Consider the following 19,535-nt stretch of genomic DNA (forward strand, 5'->3'; position numbering starts at 1 on the left):
TCCGAGGATGCAAACTCGCAGGAAAGATGAAAGAAATATCCCAACTGGTGTGTTTGTCGAAAGTTAAAAACAACCACAGTGTTAGAGCGACTGCGATCACGCTGTTGTCCGACGCGCAGGTTCCATTACGCCACATCATAGCGATCCTCGGGCCACCGCAGTGAAGTGAGCCTCAAACACTACAACGCCCGTCCTTCAAGTGAACAGCTGAGATCCTGTTCCGAAATCCTTTCCACTGCGATGGGTGGCAGGCCGCAGCATTTACAGCAGCCGTCTCTTCCAGGCCCAAGCAATCTTCTTCCCTTGAATACGATGTTGGTGAATGATTCGTGAAGAAACGGCGCAGCATTTTATTAAGTACCAGCCACAAGCTTTGAGCAGTTTGTTTTCTAATTGTCAAGTTTAACAACTTGACTTCATGGGTCATAATTCGACCGGTTTTCACTGAACAGTCTACTTTTCTATCCTGTGCTGTTTATACTAAAAGTTTTATGAATCGTTAAGAATTTCAAGGATTCGTGTTAAATTCGAATTCCACTTCACATTTCCAGCTTGTGGATTTGATAACTTTGATGGTTTGACAGATGTTGTCGTATTCATCCAATTAAATTATTTTAACCATTATTATAAGCTTTGTGATTGGCTAATTGTTGCGTACTTTATCAGAGTACAGATGTACGCTGACGTCATCTCTATATTTTTTTTTTGAAAATTGCGCGATTCGTGGGGAAATAAATGGATTTCTTAATTATAAAACAAATAGAGAAGCCTTGGCTGTGCTCTGTTCAGTTGTAAAGTACTTAGTAAGCGGTTAGAACACTCAAGAAGTAGGGAGAAACTCTCGCCTATCATTTTCTTCATTGAAAAAAGGACCGAACAATTGCAACGTTTGTGAGTAACGGAAACAGTTTCAAATATTTGGCCTTAAAAGTACTAACCGTAATTTGTTTTGTAAATAACAATAGCAGTAGTATATAAGTCGAATCGTTAAATTCCTAATTTTTATTACTCCAGCATACAAAATTACAAATCCCGGAGCTCGACCTCATTAGCATTTTTTGTTAACATGCGATTTTCCTTTTCTCCCATTCTCGATATAAGCGAGTGCGTGAAAGGCGGCAGAATCGGTTCGTTGGTGTGCTACTGTTCACTGTGCGGGTTGAACGCAAAAAAAAGCAAACAAAACGAGCGAGATAGAGTACTCTTTGGAAACGTTTCTCGCACAGTCTCCTAAAAATTCATTATTAAAACAATCGATTTATTAACAGTGATTTGGTTATACACAAACAGGTAAAAACAAACGATATTATTGCCCGACGTTTCGGCGACATCATGACGCCATTATCAAGGGTAAATTGAGAATAAATAATTAAATGCGAGGTTCAAAGAGATAAACATTTGCATAATGGTGGTGGCTATACAAATACTTTAGCACGGATTGAATCCGTTTGCACGTTCAGACTCGGTGTTTTATTTTCTAGGAAAGGTCCGGAAAAGGTGCGAAGCGGAACATTATATTCGTTACACAAGTCGAGGAAAGGCAGTGTTTGCTTGTCTACACCACCATGTCTCAGTCGAAAATTAATTGTGTTCAATCCAAACTAAACTCAGAACCAATGCGTTTCTGGGGTAAGGAACGAAAGAACTGTCAACACATACACAAATGGTGAAAAGGAGATCCTGGGAAGAGATTGATCTTCGAGGAAAATTTCACTGTCGGTGATATTTAATTATAAAAAGCTTTCTTGTAGTGGTTTGGAAACTAATCTCTGATTGAATTGATTGGCCTTGTCCAGATGTAAGGTAACAAATTTCAGTCGCTTTTGTGGAATGTTTACCTGAACTTTCCAAAACAATATTTCGCATTCGCCTTTGGAAGGGCAAATTCTCCTTATATTTAATGCTTTTAGCCAACTTTTGATAAAATTTCTTGTCGAGACGAACATAATGCATGGACAGCACTGAATCGTCAATTTACTAAATACGGTCAGCTTTTTGTTATGGGTTGATACCAAATAAGAAGAGAAACAGCAGGGAAGCTAACAGTTTAACAGCAGATAGTTTGAATATTATAATAGGCTATTTCCGATATATTAAAATTCTAACTTGGCTCCGAGTCTTGGAGGAATAAAACAAAATATGTCATGTCAAGGTTCAGGGATGAAAAAAGCATTTCTTTTGTTTTATTCTCTCAAGCCTATTTTGCACTATAGGTTGCATCTTAGAAACAATCGGCAACCAAGACTTTGAAACTCTAATCTTCTTCAACTAAAGCTCATTCAAGATCAAGAAAAGGTGAGGAGAAGTAAATATTTTGAGGTTATAAAAACGATATGTTTATTTCTTTGTCCATTAGTGAAAGTATTAGTCCATACCTAATACTGTCCGTACGAAAGAAACTGTCGATAGATACACAGATGGTAAGTGGCTTTAAACAGGTGGTCAGCGAGGAATCTAACTCTTATAGGAAGGATATGCATTGTCAAGACTCTCGCCATCTCTAAACTAGTCTACAACCAATCAATCAATCAATCAATCAATCAATCAATCAATCAATCAATCAAACTTTATTTATAGAGGGTTACACGTAATAGTTTTACAACTAATAAATTTGTGGCCCTCTCTAATGTACTAAAAAAATTAAGAATCTACTATAAACAATAATCTAATTTAAAATATTAGTTAAAACCTAATTTAAAATCGAAATGTAAGCTAGTCTCATCCAACATATGTAAACAAGTCAATGATATTTGCTTCAGGTTCGTATGGAAAATGAAGCCGGATAAAATTAAACGGCACACTCTTATTGGTCCTCTTGAAAAAGATGGTCTTAACATGGTTGACTTTGTTATGATGGACAAATCTCTTAAGGCTGCGTTGGCAAAGCGATTATGTGAAGCTGGAGATAGTAAATGGTGCGCTGCCTTTTCCTTGGCCACAACCCACCTCGGTGGCACATTCCTTTTTGAATGTAACTTTGATATACATGACTTAAATCTGCCTTCAGATTTACCCTCCTTGTACAAAGAAATACTTTCGGCCTGGCAGGAGATACACTCTACAGACCCCTCATCTGCTGATGAATACCGGAATGAAATCATTTGGAACAACCGATTTATTAGAATAATAGATGGAAAACCGATCTTTTTTCTGACATGGTATCAAAAGGGTGTGATAAAAATACGCGACCTTCTGGATGATGGTAGGTTCTTCTCCAGAGCCGAATTTCAAAAGAAATATGGTCTAAAAGTGAATTTCTTAAAATATTTCGGCCTTCTCTCTGCAATCCTTAGTGGTTGGAAAAACTCCCTTTTAAATACTCAGCAAATACCCTCCAATACTCGGACTGTCAGAGATGACCTAACACCCTCTAATGTCACTGCCAAAATCGCTCGCGAACATTTTGTTTTAAAAGTTCTTAAACCCCCAAATATAGAACTAGAACTAGTCGGAAAAAACTTATCCCCGAATGCTATCTACCAATTGCCTTTTAAAGTCACGGTAGAAAACAAACTTAGATGTTTCCAATATAAAATCATTCATGGCATCCTTCCCACAAACAAACGTCTTTTTAAAATGGGACTGAAAACGTCACCTCGTGCGAGCGCTGCAATTTTCCCGACGAAACTTTAGCTCATCTTTTGTATGAATGCCCCATTACGCAAAATTTTTGGCGTGAAATTGTTATTTGGTGGAACGAGAAACGATCGGAGAATTGTTCTTTAAACGTGACAGATATTCTGTACGGCTATAAACCAGACTGTACTAAGTTTTACGCCTTAAACCATGTTCTAATCGGAAAACATCACATCTTCCAAGCTTGGTTGGATAATAGCCCCCCAAGCTTTAAAATTTTTATCTCGTTCTCAAAGACAAAATTCTTTGTGAAAGCAGAATCGCTTTTAAAAACAACACCTTGTCGAAATTTAGATCAAAATGGACAACATTAAGCGCTCTACCGCCTCACAATGTTTCCACTTAGAATGTGCCAACCGCCTTTTTTCCTACTTTCTTCCTTTTTTCCCCTTGTTTCCACTAAAAATTGTATTTAGAACATTACGTTGTAAACCAACTTTGTACTTGTACTTATATGTAGTGAAATTGTGTAAATTTTTCTTTGTATTATCAATATTGTATTTTTTTTTTGTTTCTTCTTCTTTTTTAATAATTAATATTGTAAAGTCTACTGAATTCTCTTCAATAAAAAAAAAGTGGCACAATCTGCCACATTTTACACGTATAAAGGAAAAAATATTTTTTTGCAAAAATTGTTCACGGAAAAGCGATGAACAGCAGATCCCTTAAAGCTAATTTATACGATATAATTTTTATATTTTTCTTTGTATCTGGCAGTTAAAATTCATTCAAAGATTTGACGCGTAGATTCTGTCACTTTGTAAACTGAATTACAAAAAGTTTTTTTTAATGAATGCAAAGTCATAGTTTTGACGCTCTTATATATCTATACGCATGAAGAAGTTACTTGTCGATTTAAGGTTTACACTGTACTCTTAAACTTTATTTCTACGCTTTGAAAAGCGAAAAATAATTCGAAACACTTTTAAACCCTTATAAAGGCCACTTTCAACAAAGACGAGGCCGATTGAGGCCAATGTGAGGTAGAATTGTAGAGAAGAAAGAGTAAACAATAAAATTGTGGTATTGGTGGTTGTGGTGGAGAAGGAGATATAATTAATTTTTGCAAACGTTTTAGTTTTAAGGTGCTTTTTAACCGGGCGGGGAGACTGGGCCGGCCCGGTTCATAAATCGCCCGGAATTTTTTCGTCGTCGTCGTAGTAGTAGCAGTCTTGTCGGTAAATCGTTCCAGACCCGCTCGGCCACTTTCTTGGCCAGGATTCAAATCACGCACCCTTGATGTTTACTCGGTAGAAGCCATTAAATCACTCTCCTATTTTAAATTTTATCTAATACCCTCAATTCTCTTAAGCGTGAAATATATATTTTTGTGTTATTCAAGCGTTTGAGTACTGGTTTGCGAAACCGGTGATTTTTTTGACACGTCCAAGCAATTATTATTTTTTTTTGAAAACTGCTACGTCAGTCACGCAATGATTTTGCAGCAAGCTTCACGCATAACTGCTTTTAAAAAAAGGGCTGGTAGCCAGAGAATTTTTGAGCCGGAATACTTTGAAGATGCTCTTCATTTAATAGAAATAATTGTGTCCATTTTCATCCGTGTACAGTTGAGCCGGCAAAGTCGCGTATCAGAGACGATTGAATGTTTGCACAGCGAAATAATCTTATTTTTGTTCTTGATGTAAAAGCTTTACTTACACACTTCCCAAGACTTCAGTCAACAAAATGGTAATGTATAGTATTTCTACGAACTATGATGGCATTTGTGAAGGTATCCACAAAGCCAGCAAGTAAAACAAATGGTCTGCAAAATGAAAATGAAATCTTGGCGCGGGTAATTTAATACATGTAATTAAATTCTACCACGGCATGCAAAATTTCACGTTTTTGAAATTTTCTAAATCTTTTTGCCTTTTAAAATGTTTCTTGACCCCATCTTGAATAAAAATTCATCTAAAACGTTTTCATGTTTCTTTTTTATTTTTTCACATTTGTATTTAATAGTTGCCTTTTTGGGCTTTTGAAACGAACACGGCATCTATTTATAGATTGAGGCACCATGTTGATGTTTACATATTTGCGTTATTTGTCGTAGTAGTTCACTCGGCCGCTTTCTTGGCCAGGATTCAGATCCCGCACTTTTGATATTTACTCAGCAGGAGCAATTAAAATTTTATCTAATACCCCGATTTCTGTTAAACGTGAAAGATATATTTTTGTGTTTTTATTCAAGCGTTCGACTCAAGCGAGTACTGGAGTCCGAAACCGGTGATTGTTTCGACAGGTCGCTGAGGTCGATGTTTTTGCAGCAAGCTCCTGCACTTAAAAACGGCTCCAGACTCTACTTTGACGGAAGATGCTTTTCATTTAGCAAGAATTGTGTCCATTTTGTCTATTTCCATCCGTGTACAGTTGGGCCGACAAAGTCGTGTGTCACAGACGAATTGAATGTTTACACAACAAAAGAACCTTATACACCTTATTCCAAAATAGCGGCAAATACATTAATCTTTTGCCTATATGTTAATTAGCCCTTATTGCCTCGTTTTAAGCTCATGATTCTTTTGAATTCTGCAGATACGATCGAGGCAACGAGGGCCCATTAACGTGAAGACAAAAGAATAATGTATTGTCCGCCATTTTGGAATAAGGTGTATTTTGTTCTTGATGTAAAAACTTTACTTGTACGCTTTTCAAGAACTCACAAAACAAAATGGAAATGCAAAGTAATAATATAATAATTTCTTCAAACTAGAATGGAATGTAAATCGGTAAAGCCATCGTGTGAAATAATAGACGGCGCGTATAATGAATTAAATTTTATCACGGCATCAGTATTTTCACTGCTTTAAAGGATTCAAAATTTTTAATGCAATTCAAATGTTTCTTCGCCTCATCTTGAATCTTTTTTTCACATTTAGTTAAGATTTTAAACAGCATCTGTTATCTAATACATGTGGTCTAATGCATGCCATTTTTTAGTCTTTTTATTTTCTTTTGTAATTTTGTTTAGAAATTTTTCTGTTATTCTTGATATCTGACTCGTTTTATTCGTTTTTGTTATTATTTATGTTACTCGTTTTACTGGTTTGAGTTCATTTATTCAAGATTGCACACAAAACGTTTTCAATACCTAGGTTATTCAGTATTCGGAAGAAAAATAAAAATTTGAAAGCCTAAGCAGGAATTTGTCCAAGCATGGACAAGCAATCCACAGACTTGCGTGTTACTCAATATAAATTAAATGGTATTTTAAACGTTTTTGCTGTACTTGACTAATAAAGTAGTAAAACATCAACCGCCCGGTTTTAAGCATTAAGCTTTAGGCGTCTTGTTATCACTGAGTTCACTTTTTTAAAAATATTCCAAAAGACAGGGAGACGAGAATTAAATTTCATTATTGTACTGTCATGAAAGACCGAAATCAAAATTTTGCTTGAATTACAATCTGTGTGTTTAGTGCTTATGTATTACTGATGTTAGTTTCGCGGCCCACAAAATTCGCTTGTATCGTTTAGTGTTTACTTTTTTAAACTACTGAAGTGCGATCGCGCTATTGTTTTATTTTTCCATTAAAAGCAAACGACCTCGGAAGCCGGTTTGTTAGCATATGACTGATATGAAAAGTAGCGACTAGACATTTATTAGTATGCAGCAGGAATCCCTTCATTAGTATCGAGGAAGACAGTTATTATTATGCAGGAAGACCCAAAAAAAGACCAAAACAACATTATCATGACTTCTAATAATGCTACTGAACAGCTTGGGTGGAACAAAACAGATTAATTTCGAAAAGTTTTGATTTGTTAAAATATAAAAATGTTTAAAACAGATCTAAAAGATAAAACGACACTCTAAATTTTCGATAGCCTTCTGCGGTCTTCTTCAGGGAATGGTGGATATTTGCGAGGTTCGCAGAATTCTAATAAGCTACATCAACGTTATTGTTCGTTGCCCCTCCTGGGGAGCAACTAGCGCTTGGGAAGGGCGTTCGTTTACAGTGTTTCTGTCTAAGGTAAGGATTCCAGAAACAGTCTTTTGTTCTTGCTGCTTACACCTGTTTACACCTGATGTATGTTGTGGCCGATTTCTGCATGATGTTTAATCGCAGAGTTGAAAGGACTGTCTTTGTTCTAACTTTCTAGTGCATGACGAGCTTAACAGCATCTTTCTATATTTCTGGCAATTGTTGTGACAGCGATCAGCGATTGTTTATTTATTTTTTGTTTTATTTTGTTTTATTTTGAGAGTATTTTTTTACGTTAAACAACGTTAAATGGTTTACTTGTAAAACGCGACAGTTTGTCTAGATAAACTTGAATGTTTTTCAGTATTTGCAGGCTGGGATTTGTATTTAACGAGTCAAAAACCTTTCTCTTCAACCTCTTGCATTACAAGCTCTGCGATCACCGCACTGACTGGCGATCCCATAGCACATCCCGATACCTGGTGGTATTGGGTTCCTTCGAATACAGAATAGCTGTTGTGTAGCAAAAATGTGTATGACTTCTCCAATCGTCAGCTCCCTCTAGTTTTCGCTGAACGATATCTATAGCCATGTCGATTGGTATGGAGGTGAATAGTGAAACCACTTCAAACGACACAACCAGCTCGTCATCAGCCACTTCCTAGTCACTTACAAACTCTGCAAACTGTTTAGCGTTCTTGACATAATGTTCGGTTTCATTCACGAGGTGCTTCAGAAGGGAGGCCAGATACTTTAATAGCTCGTAGGTCACAGCTGTTTATGGGCCTCGATGGTATCCGTGTTTCTGTGTTTTCGGGGAGAGTGAAATGATCGTCCATTTGTTTAAGTTCCACTTTGTGGATCTATATTAGGCAAACCGTAAAACGACGCTGGTGTGGAATCAGATCAGAGGGGCGTAGTTTCCAGTACTTCGTTCACTGAGGTTCCCAAGTTTCTTAAGGTCCGAGAGTTTTCTCTATAACTCAAGCTCCGCTTTTCGAAGTCGGATTGCGCCTTTTGTCGGTGATTGGCACATAGACGTTCTGATCCTGTAAAATTTCCTGGACCTGGTTATGATAGTCAGTTTTGTTCATGACAACTGAACAGTTCCCTTTGTCTGCTCTGATGATCACGATGTTTTCGTCACTTTTTAGGTCTTTAAGTGCTCTCCGTTCTCTGTTTGCGAGATTTTGTTGTTTTGGTGGTTTAGCCTGCTTTAGAACTCCGTAAATCTCCGCCTTAGTGGTGTCTTGCTTTTCTCGAGGCAAGTGGTATATTGCGGCTTCAAGAGAAGCGAGTATTTCTTTCGTGGGTACGGTGCGCGGTGTGATGGCAAAATTTAATCCTTTCCTCAAAAGTGATGTTTCGTTGCTCTGCAATCTTCTGCTAGAAATATTTACTACCCATTTCCTTTTTAGCTCTTCTTCATCCGTGGAAACTGGCAGTTTCTTAAGCTTTCGCGCGCTCATGCCTCCGTTCATCAATTTCTACTCTGACGCGTTCACAGCGTTGTTCGATGGCTTGGTGTAATGCCTCGTAGTGGGAGGTTTCGATGGTTTTAATTGGCTTGAGTCCCATTTAAATATAGAAAAAAAATTACAAAATGAACGGCATGACTGTGTAAAAGATTTTGTCAAAGTTAATTTACGAGTGGTCAAACATGCATTTCGTTTTTTCTTCAAAATATACGAGTAAGGATGGATTTTGAGGAAATCTGAATTCTTCATCCGATTTTTCAATACGAGTAGGATCCTTTGTAGGTTAACATAAGTAGCTAATAACCCTGGGAAAAAAAATCTATACTCATTTGCCTTCGCTACGAACATTTGTAGAAGTTATGTTTGTCAAACTGAGTTCTTAGGTAGTCAAACAACTTTTACGCAAAGTGTCTGAGCAATTTGTTCTGAAATCTGCGTTTTTAAAGTCGATAAATCCTTACTATACTTGTTGACATATGCATTTTAAAAGACAGTGAAAGTATCGTCACCTATAGCCAACTTGGTACAATGTGACAAAAGCCAACCAAATAATATAATTGAACCAGATCATCAAAAAACAGGTCGCATCTCTTAGGGAAAAAATATGTATGTATAAAAGGTAAACAAAGTGTCTTAAAACGCATCATAGGTCACCGGTTGCATTTTTAAGTCGTGAATGACGACTTATTGCGGTTTGCTGGAGAAATTCAATTAAATTTGTGTAAACTCCCTTGGTAACCTGGCAATTTTATATTAAGTTTAAATTAAGTTCAAAATGGCGGACGAACGTGGGCTGGTTTCCCGAGTTTTAATGCGAACTTGTGGATGTACATCAGGAGAATACGAATATTTTTTCCTTTCTGGAAGGAATTTTTCTAGTGAGGCCAGTGCTCGAATCCACATTTACACACAATGCAACGGAAAGGATGGCCAAGGAAGCAAGAAACTTGCACGCCGATATTTTGAAAGTCCGCGGATATGAAATTATCTTTCATTGAAATGCAATGAAATAGTTGGTAAGTAATATTAAACCCTAAATAAGGCTGTATTTTCCGCTACAAATTAGTCTCACTCAGCAAGATTAAACTGATGCGTTTCGAAACAATTAGAGATATCTATAGTTGGCTTGCTTTGTCTTTCGGTCGATCATTCATTTGCACGTTCGTCAAGTTTTTGTATCTAGTAATATTTTATATTCGTTGTCACACTCTCGTTAACGAAGTTCCCAAGTACATCTATCTCGTGACTTAAACTTAAATCAAAATTTCCTCTGGCATTCGTAGCTCATTAGGTAGCAAGCCTTATCATGTTATGTGAATGATAAATTTGCTCTGCTTTTGAAGGCAAAACTACATTTGCTGACATTTGTAAACACAGTATTATGCATCAGTCCCTTACAATTATTTTTCCTTCATACACATGGTCTGTCAAAAAAGGGACATATTAGTTCAACTGTGGTAATTGTAGCTTCTCCAGGGGTGTATCATTGCACTCAGGTAATTTTTTGCTTTGTTAACATCCACTGAGTGCTATGGGGTAGACATTCAAAGAAATACTGAGAGAGCACTATTGTTAGCAGCTATTAATTTTAACGATATTTTCTGAGCAAGATTTAGCGACTATATAGGGATTTTCCAAAAACTTCAAAAAATAGTAATATCATGTAAACCAGCTTTTACTGGCCGGTGATGATGAAAATAAATGTTCAGTAAAAGAAAAAGACTACCATATCTTGACATTGAATGAACATAAATTGCATTGCCTAAAAGAACAAATATAATAAAAGTTACCAGTATCCATTTTTGTGGGCATGTACTAAAACCCGAAACAACGAAACGAAATCACCGAAACGAAACGACCGAAACGAGCGAAACCACCGAAACGAGCGAAACGAAACCTCCGAAACAACCGAAACGGTCGAAACGAGCGAAACGAAACTAAATCACCGAAACAGACAAAACCAATTACAATAATTGAGAGCTAACCGTAAACAGGCTAACCGGAGTGCATAGTAGGCTAACAGGAGTGTATAGTAGGCTAACCGGAGCGAATGGTAGGCTAACCGGAGTGTATACTAGGCTAAATTGAGTGCATAGTACGGTAAGCGGCGAAAATATTGAAGTTGTGCTTGTTTCGGTAATTTTGTTTCGTTTCGCTCGTTTCGGACGTTTCGGTTATTTCTGTGGTTTCGTTTCGCTCGTTTCGGCGGTTTCGGTCGTTTCGTTTCGGTGGTTTCGTTTCGTTGTTTCGGGTTTTAGTACATGCCATTTTTGTGTTCCATTAGGGTGGGAAGGGGGTACCGGGGAGGTACTTGAAATTTGACCAAGACAAATTTTAGCAAGTACTAAATTTAGCGATTTTCGCCCAACTCACTAAAAGCGCTAAAATGTAATAGCCACTAATATAACAATAGTAACCTTAAGGGTCGATTTCTGTACATGTCCTATGCCTCCCCCCCCCCCCCTCATCTCAGCCGAAAAGGAACCTGGTTGCATGCCATGCTGATAAATAACAAATTGCTTACACTTAGATGGTTTGTTGTACGTGTTGTCCTACAGATTTATTTTAACAAGGCACATAGAATTTTGAATTAATTTACAGATTCGCCAAAACAATATCCTGCAATACAACACATCACTGAACTCTGCATGGGGCTAGGCTGTCAAGAGGTGTGGGCTGGAATGAACATCCTGCCGTAACTTGTATGAAACACATGATCAGAAAAAGAATTTTATTTCAAATTTACTCTCATATATTTTTCACAAACAGTGAATACTGCTCTCTATAAATTGACTTTTAGCAGACTGTACAGCTTGAAAAATAAAATATTTGGAAGTTATTGTTATTGACTGCTGAAAACAAAGAGTAAAAGATAAACAAGCTTTAAGGTTCAGATCCTTTAATCCAACATGGCCACCAAATCTATGCAGGATGGCTGGCAATGTATAGAGATTATTTAAAAATGAATTAATAAGGCTGATTAAAATGCATTGATGATTTTCGTGGCATGTAAAGGGGTAAAGTAAACTTTTTGGCTGCAAGTTAAGATACCAGAAAAGGAAATAAGCAGCAGTTTTCATTTGTTACATGTATCAGGCCTCTAAATTGATAATAAATTATGTTGACTTTACTGTTTCCTGCCAATTTCAATTCTTAGAAGTCACATGTATGAGGCATCTGTTAGTTTCTTTTAATTATTTGCCTTCTGTCACAGTGTCTGCCATTCTTTAACAGAGAAAAATGTATGTCGAATAATACCACTGTCCTGTATAAAATGGCTGAGCTACCTGGTTATTAATTAAAGAACCCTTTCGCAAATGTGAAACAGTTTGGTGAAAAAAAAATTCCCTAGCTTCTTTCCATTACCAGCTTCGCAGCATCTTAAGGTACCTCATATCTTGTTACCACTATACGTGTCTCTCTCAGCATTAATTATTTTAAGCTCTGAAATAATCCTCACTTCTTAGCTGCTTAGCTAGAAGGCCTCGATGGACTACTGGATGGTTAGTTTTCAGTTAGAATGTGGGGTTATTTATCACTTACCAGCTAGAATTTTAAACATGACTCAACTATGACGTACGTTAACAGATTTCATAGACAATTACAAAAATTGTCGTTTGTCAGCAGACATTTAAAATTTATTTTGGCTAATTCTGGGCTATCAGTTTATAATATACCACATTCACGACTTTGCTCATAGAGCCTTTGATTTTCTATTAATTTTCCTTTTTCTATCTCACCGCTATACATGGCCTTTCCAAAAAATTCCAATTCGCCTTTGGAAGGGCAAACTCTCCCAAAAGAGGTCCTGGAAACGGATTGATCTTCAGATACAATTTCACTGTCGGTGGTGTTTAATTATAACGCCAAACAAAGCTTTGCCCCTTTCTAGGGATTTCTTGTACTGGTTTGGAAGCTAATCTCTGATTGAATCGACAAGCCTTGTCCGGATGTAAGGTAAAAAAAATTCAGTCACTTATAAAAATATATTTCGCATTCGCCTATGGAAGGGCAAATTATCTTTATATTTAATGCTTTTAGCCACCTTTTGATAAAATTTCTTGTCGACACGAACATAATGCGTCTACAGCACTGAACCGTCAATTTACCAAATACGATCATATCAGCTTTTTGTTATGGACTGATACCAGATAAGAAAAGAAACAGTAGGAAAGCTAGCAATTTAATTAACAATTATCCTGCGAAATCGCGCGGAATATCGCCTGATACTTAGCCGACAAGGCCGTAGGCCGAGTTGGCTAACATCAGACGATATTCCGCAAGATTGAGCAGGATAATTGTTTTATTATTCAACAAATTGTCAACGAAACACATTTTGCACATAGAAAAACTGTAACTATGCAGCGCTTTACAAAATTTCGGACGAATCTTCGCAACCTACGAATATCGCAGGATATCTGTTATGTACGGATGACAGATATCGTTAACATTTTGACCATATATGGGCAGCGCGCGCATCTGTTGAATAATAACAACAGATAGTTTGAATATTATAATAGGCTCTTTCCGATATAATTAAATTCTTACTTGGCTCCGAGGCTTGAGGGTAAAACAAAAGTTATCACGTCGAGGATCAGGGATGAAGAAACACTATTTCTTTTTTAAAATGGTCTTGTAACCAGGTGGTTGATTCAGGAAGCGGAACATTATATTTGTTACACAAGTCAAGTAAAGGCACTGTTCGGTTGTCTGCATTGCCACGGATCATTCGAAAATAAATTGTGTTCAACGAAACTATACTCAGAACCAATGGGTTTATGAAGTAACGAACGAAAGAGCTTCAGTCGCTTTGTGGAATATTTTTACATGACCCTTTCCAAAGAAATATTTCGAATTCGCCTTTAGAAGGTTAAATTCTCATTTTATTAAATACTTTTAGCCAACTTTTGATAAAAGTTCCTGTCGAGACGAATATAATGCATGTACAGCACTGAATCGTCAATTTACCAAATAAGGTCAGTGTTTTGGTATGGGCTGATACCAAAAAGGAAGAGAAACAGTAGGAACGCTAGCAATTTAACAGCACATGGTTTGAATATTATAACTTGGCGCAATAGGTTGCAGCTTGGAAACAACCGGCAACCAAGACTTAAGAAAAATAATCTTCTTCAATCTCATTCAAGATCAAGAAAAGGTTAGCAGAAGTAGATATTTTTAGGTTATAAAAATGACATGTTTATTTCTTTTTGCAACTTTGAAAGTATTGGCTAGTCCATAACTAAGTTTTCTGTCTTGGCGAAAGAAATTGTCGATAAATACACAGATAGTAAGTGGCAAAATCGGCCAATTTTTACAAGAATAGAACAAAAAATTGTTCACCAAAATTGTTGACGAACAAGGGATGTGTAGCAGATCTCATTAAGGTAATTTAAACGATATCATTTCTTACTTTTCCTTGTATTTTACAGTTATAATTCATTCAAGGATTTGACGCGTAGATTCTGTCACTTGTAAACTTACTTTTTTTAATTTTTTTTTCTAATAAATGCAAAGTCATCGTTTTAAACACTCTTATACATCCATACGCATGAAGAAATTAGTTGTCAATTTAAGGTTTTCATTGTACGACGAGACTTTATGTCTACGCTTTGAGAAGCGAAAAATAACTCGAAACCCTTATAAAAGGCAACTTTTAACAAAGATGAGTCCGATGTGGGGCCGATGTGAGGTAGAATTGTGGAGAAGAAGAGGTAAACAATAAAATTGTGGTGTTAGTGGTTGTGGAAGTGGAGGAAAAGGAATATCACAAACGTTTTTGCTTAGGACTAATTTTAAAGCGCATTTAATCACTGAGTTCACTTCTTTGATAATATTCCAAAAGACTGGAAGACGATTATAAAATTTTATCATTATACTGTAATGAAAGCCGAAAATCAGGTTTTGCTTGAATTATGATCTGAGTCTTTAGTGCTTTAGTATTACTAATGTTAGTTTCGCGGCGCTCAAAATGCGCTTGTATCTTTCAGTGTTTACTTTTAAAATTACTGTGCGATCGCGCTATTGTTTTATTTTTCCATTGAAAGCGAACGACCTCGGAAGCCGGTTGATTAACATATAACGGATATGAAAAGTAGCGACTAGACATTTATTAGTATGCAGCGGGAATCCCTTCATTAGTATCAAGGAAGACAGTTATTATTATGCAGGAAGACCCAAACAAAGACCAGAACAACATTATACACTTCTAATAATACTTGTGAACAGCTTGGGTGGAACAAAACAGATTAATTTCGAACCTTTTTGATTGGCTTGGCTTAGGGAAAAAAATATGTATCCTCCCAAATAACGGTAAACAAAGTGTCTTAAACGCATCAAGGGCCACCGGTTGCATTTTGTTTTATTGATTTTCCTTTTTCTATCTCAACGCTATACATGGCCTTTCCAAACAAATTCCAATTCGCCCTTAGAAGGGTGAATTCTCCCAAAAGAGATCCTGGAAACGGATTGATCTTCAGGGACAATTTCACTGTCGGTGGTGTTTAATTATAACGCGAAACAAAGCTTTGCCCCTTTCGAGAGATTTCTTGTACTGATTTGGAAGCTAATCTCTGTTTGAATCGACAAGCCTTGTCGGGATGTAAGGTAAAAAAACTCAGTCGCTTACAAAAATATATTTCGCATTCGCCGTTGGAAGGGCAAATTATCTTTACATTTAATGCTTTTAGCCACCTTTTGATAAAATTTATTGTGGAGAGGAACATAATGCGTCTACAGCACTGAATCGTCAATTTACCAAATACGATCAGCTTTTTGTTATGGACTGATAACAAATAAGAACAGAAACAGTAGGAAAGCTAGCAATTTAACAGCAGGTAGTTTGAATATTATAATAGACTCTTTCCGATATCTTAAGATTCTTACTTGGCTCCGAGGCTTGAGGGTAAAACAAAAGTTATCACGTCGAGGATCGGGATGAAGAAACACTATTTCTTTTGTTTTTTTCCCCCAAGAAGATACTTGACGATTCCAAGTTTTCACTGTACTCAGAGACTTCATGTCTACGCGTTGTAAAGCGAAAAATAACTCGCGACTCTTAAAAAAGGCCACTTTCAACAAAGACGAGGCCGATGTGAGGCCGATATTTTGCTGATGTGTGGCTGATGTGAGGTAGAATTGTGGAGAAGAAAGAGGTAAACAAGAAAATTGTCGTTTTGGTGGTTGAGGAGGAGAAGAAAATATAATTTTACAAAGATTTTTGCTTAGGGATAATTTTAAAGCGCTTTTTTTTTATCACCAAGCTCACACCCTTACAAATATTCAAAAAGAAAGGAAGACAGTTGGCACTATAGTCTCCTTTTCCGAAGCTATGAGTTTTTACCAATCGCAATTAACAGGATATAACCAGCCCGCGATACATTTTTATGCGAGCTTTTTGTCGATATAAACTACCATAATTCAGATACCTAAAAATATCTGCGAGACATGTTCCTCTTCGACTCAATATCGATACCTGACATTTTTCATTCGTTTTTGAAAACTAAGATTCTGGGCGTAACCGTTTCGAGCGACCTTAAATGGAACCATCACATCGCTGAAGTTGTTAAGAAAGCTAGAAAACGCCTGTATTGTCTTTCTCAGTTAAAGCGTTCAGGCCTAGGTCCTAACGAGTTAGTACAGTTCTATCGTACCTGCATTCGCCCTATCACTGAATATGCCTGTCCAGTTTTCAACGAAAGTCTACCTGCGTATCTTTCTCGTGAGCTAGAAGCAGTGCAAAAGAGGGCGATGCGCATCATTTTTCCGTTTTTTACGTATGAAGAAGCGCTCGACAAGGCAAGTCTAGTCACTCTGTCAGGTCGAAGACAAGCCCTGACGGACAAATTGTTTAACAACATTTTAGAGAACAATGACAGTAGGCTGAGGAATTTACTGCCCCACGGAATCTTAGTAGTTATAACCTCAGAAAGTCACGCCAGTTTAACCCTGTTTTTAAGACTAATAGATTTAGAAATAGTTTTATTGTCTCTAATGTACTTAAGTTTGGATTTTAATCACTCTTGTATAGTTCTTTAAATATTTTTACATTTTATCGTTAGTTTTTATAGCTTTATAAATTTGTAAATATGACATAATTCAACCTTTTAGGTTGCGAAGTTGTATTAATAATCTATCTATCTATCTATCTATCTATCTATCTATCTATCTATCTATCTATCTATCTATCTATCTATCTATCTATCTATCTATCTATCTATCTATCTATCTATCTATCTATCTATCTATCTATCTATCTATCTATCTATCTATCTGTTCCTCAAAAGCTCCAGTGAATCATAAAGTTGTTCGTTTTATTGATCAACAAAATCCAAAATGGACAGGAGCCCATGGAGTGTATTTACAAGAGAACGGCAAAATTTCAATTTATGTTTGTGAGAAAATATAAAATAGTTTCCATTCTAGATAAGCCGACAACAGAATCTTACGGCTAAGTTGTTAGAAATTCTCCTCTACCCTGCTAGACCTACAATTTCTTCTTTTTGCACGCTAAAAAAAATGCAGAGTTTTCATTTTCAGCCGCAAAAGGGCCTGAGCGGTCTTGATTCCGTGCAACATCCTTTTTTTTTCCTGAAAAAGCGTATTGAACGAGGACCCCACGGCGCTGTAGAAAACAAAGTATCGATAAATGTTATTAATGACGGGCCCTCATTAATAAGTCGGAGAATCATGTTTGAGCCTTTTTCAATTAATTTTAAGACGATTTTGAAGGGCCCTTTGTTTTGAACTTTTGGAAGGGTTATGTATGTCATGTTAATGCTTCGGTCGTGAATCATGTTCAAGCCTTTTTCAATTGAATTGAAGACGATTTTGAAGGGGTCTTCGTTTTTGGGTCTTACGTTTTCGGTCTTCGTTTTGTACCCACCCGAAATATATATATTTTAAATTGTTCAGTAACTTACTTCAGTATTCTTTTTTCACTTTACTGTTACTTATCTGGAACGACCGGATGCTGTGAACGTTTCAGTTCGATCTAAACAACAAAAGCGAGTGCGTGAAAAGCGACAGAATTGGGTCTGTGTGCAACTGTTTACTGCGGGGGTTTAAGGCGATAAAGCCGCGAGATAGAATTCTTTTTTGTTAATATTTCTCGCTAAAATCTGCTATAAATTCATTGTTGCAAGAGTCAATTTATTCTCAAGGAAAGGTCCGAAGAAAGCGGAACATTATATTTGTTACACAAGTCAAGCAAAGGCACTGTTTGGTTGTCTACATCGCCACGGATCAGTCGAAAATAAATTGTTTTCAACGAAACTATACTCAGAACCAATGTGTTTATGGGATAAGGAACGAAAGAACTTCAGTCGCTTTTGTGGAATATTTTTACATGACCTTTTCCAGAAAAATATTTCGGATTCGCCTTTGGAAAGTCAAATTCTCCTTATATTTAATATTTTTAGCTAACTTTTAGTAGAAATTCCTGTCGAGACGAATATAATGCATGTACAGCACTGAATCGTCTATTTACCAAATAAGGTCAGTGTTTTGGTATGGGCTGATACCAAAAAGGAAGAGAAACAGTAGGAACCCTAGCAATTTAACAGCACATAGTTTGAATATTATAACTTGGCGCAATAGGTTGCAGCTTGGAAACAGCCGGCAACCAAGACTTAAGAATTATAATCTTCTTCAAGCTCATTCAAGATCAAGAAAAGGTTAGCAGAAGTAGATATTTTTAGATTATAAAAATGACATGTTTATTTCTTTTTGCAACTTTGAAAGTATTAGCTAGTCCATAACTAAGTTTTCTGTCTTGGCGAAAGAAATTGCCGATAAATACACAGATAGTAAGTGGCAAAATCGGTCCATTTTTACACGTATAGACCAAAAAATTGTTCACCAAAATTGTTGACGAACAAGGGATGAGTATCAGATCTCATTAAGGTAATTTAAACGATATAATTTCTTATTTTTCTTTGTATTTGACAGTTATAATTCATTCAAGGATTTGACGCGTAGATTCTGTCACTTGTAAACTGAATTTTTTTTAAATTTTTTTTTTAATTAAAGCAAAGTCATCGTTTTGTACGCTCTTATACATCAATACGCATGAAGAAATTAGTTGTCAATTTAAGGTTTTCATTGTACGACGAGACTTTATGTCTACGCTTTGAGAAGCAAAAAATAACTCGAAACCCTTATAAAAGGCAACTTTTAACAAAGATGAGTCCGATGTGGGGCCAATGTGAGGTAAAATTGTGGAGAAGAAGTGGTAAACAATAAAATTGTGGTGTTAGTGGTTGTGGAAGTGAAAGAGGAGGAATATCACAAACGTTTTTGCTTAGGACTAATTTTAAAGCGCTTTTAATCACTGAGTTCACTTCTTTAATAATATTCCAAAAGACTGGAAGACGATTATTAAATTTTATCATTATACTGTAATGAAAGACCTAAATCAGGTTTTGCTTGAATTATGATCTGAGTCTTTAGTGCTTTAGTATTACTAATGTTAGTATCGCGGCGCTCAAAATTCGCTT

At 36.5% G+C, this 19,535-nt stretch overlaps 1 protein-coding gene across 1 annotated transcript; it reads right to left on the bottom strand.

The window, feature by feature from the left end:
- Positions 1-8,547: 8,547 nt before the first annotated feature.
- Positions 8,548-9,033, bottom strand: LOC144659299 (uncharacterized). The gene has a single exon (XM_078519718.1). The coding sequence runs from the start codon at positions 9,031-9,033 to the stop codon at positions 8,548-8,550; it is 486 nt and encodes a 161-aa protein (XP_078375844.1).
- Positions 9,034-19,535: the final 10,502 nt, after the last annotated feature.

The sequence above is a fragment of the Oculina patagonica genome, chromosome 7 (assembly GCF_052425735.1).
Source record: "Oculina patagonica isolate OP01 chromosome 7, crgOcupat, whole genome shotgun sequence".
In the NCBI taxonomy this organism is placed as follows: domain Eukaryota; kingdom Metazoa; phylum Cnidaria; class Anthozoa; order Scleractinia; family Oculinidae; genus Oculina; species Oculina patagonica.

Excerpts from the sequence above, each read along its gene's own strand:
- LOC144659299 (XM_078519718.1), bottom strand. The coding sequence starts at position 9,033 with ATGAGCGCGCGAAAGCTTAAGAAACTGCCAGTTTCCACGGATGAAGAA.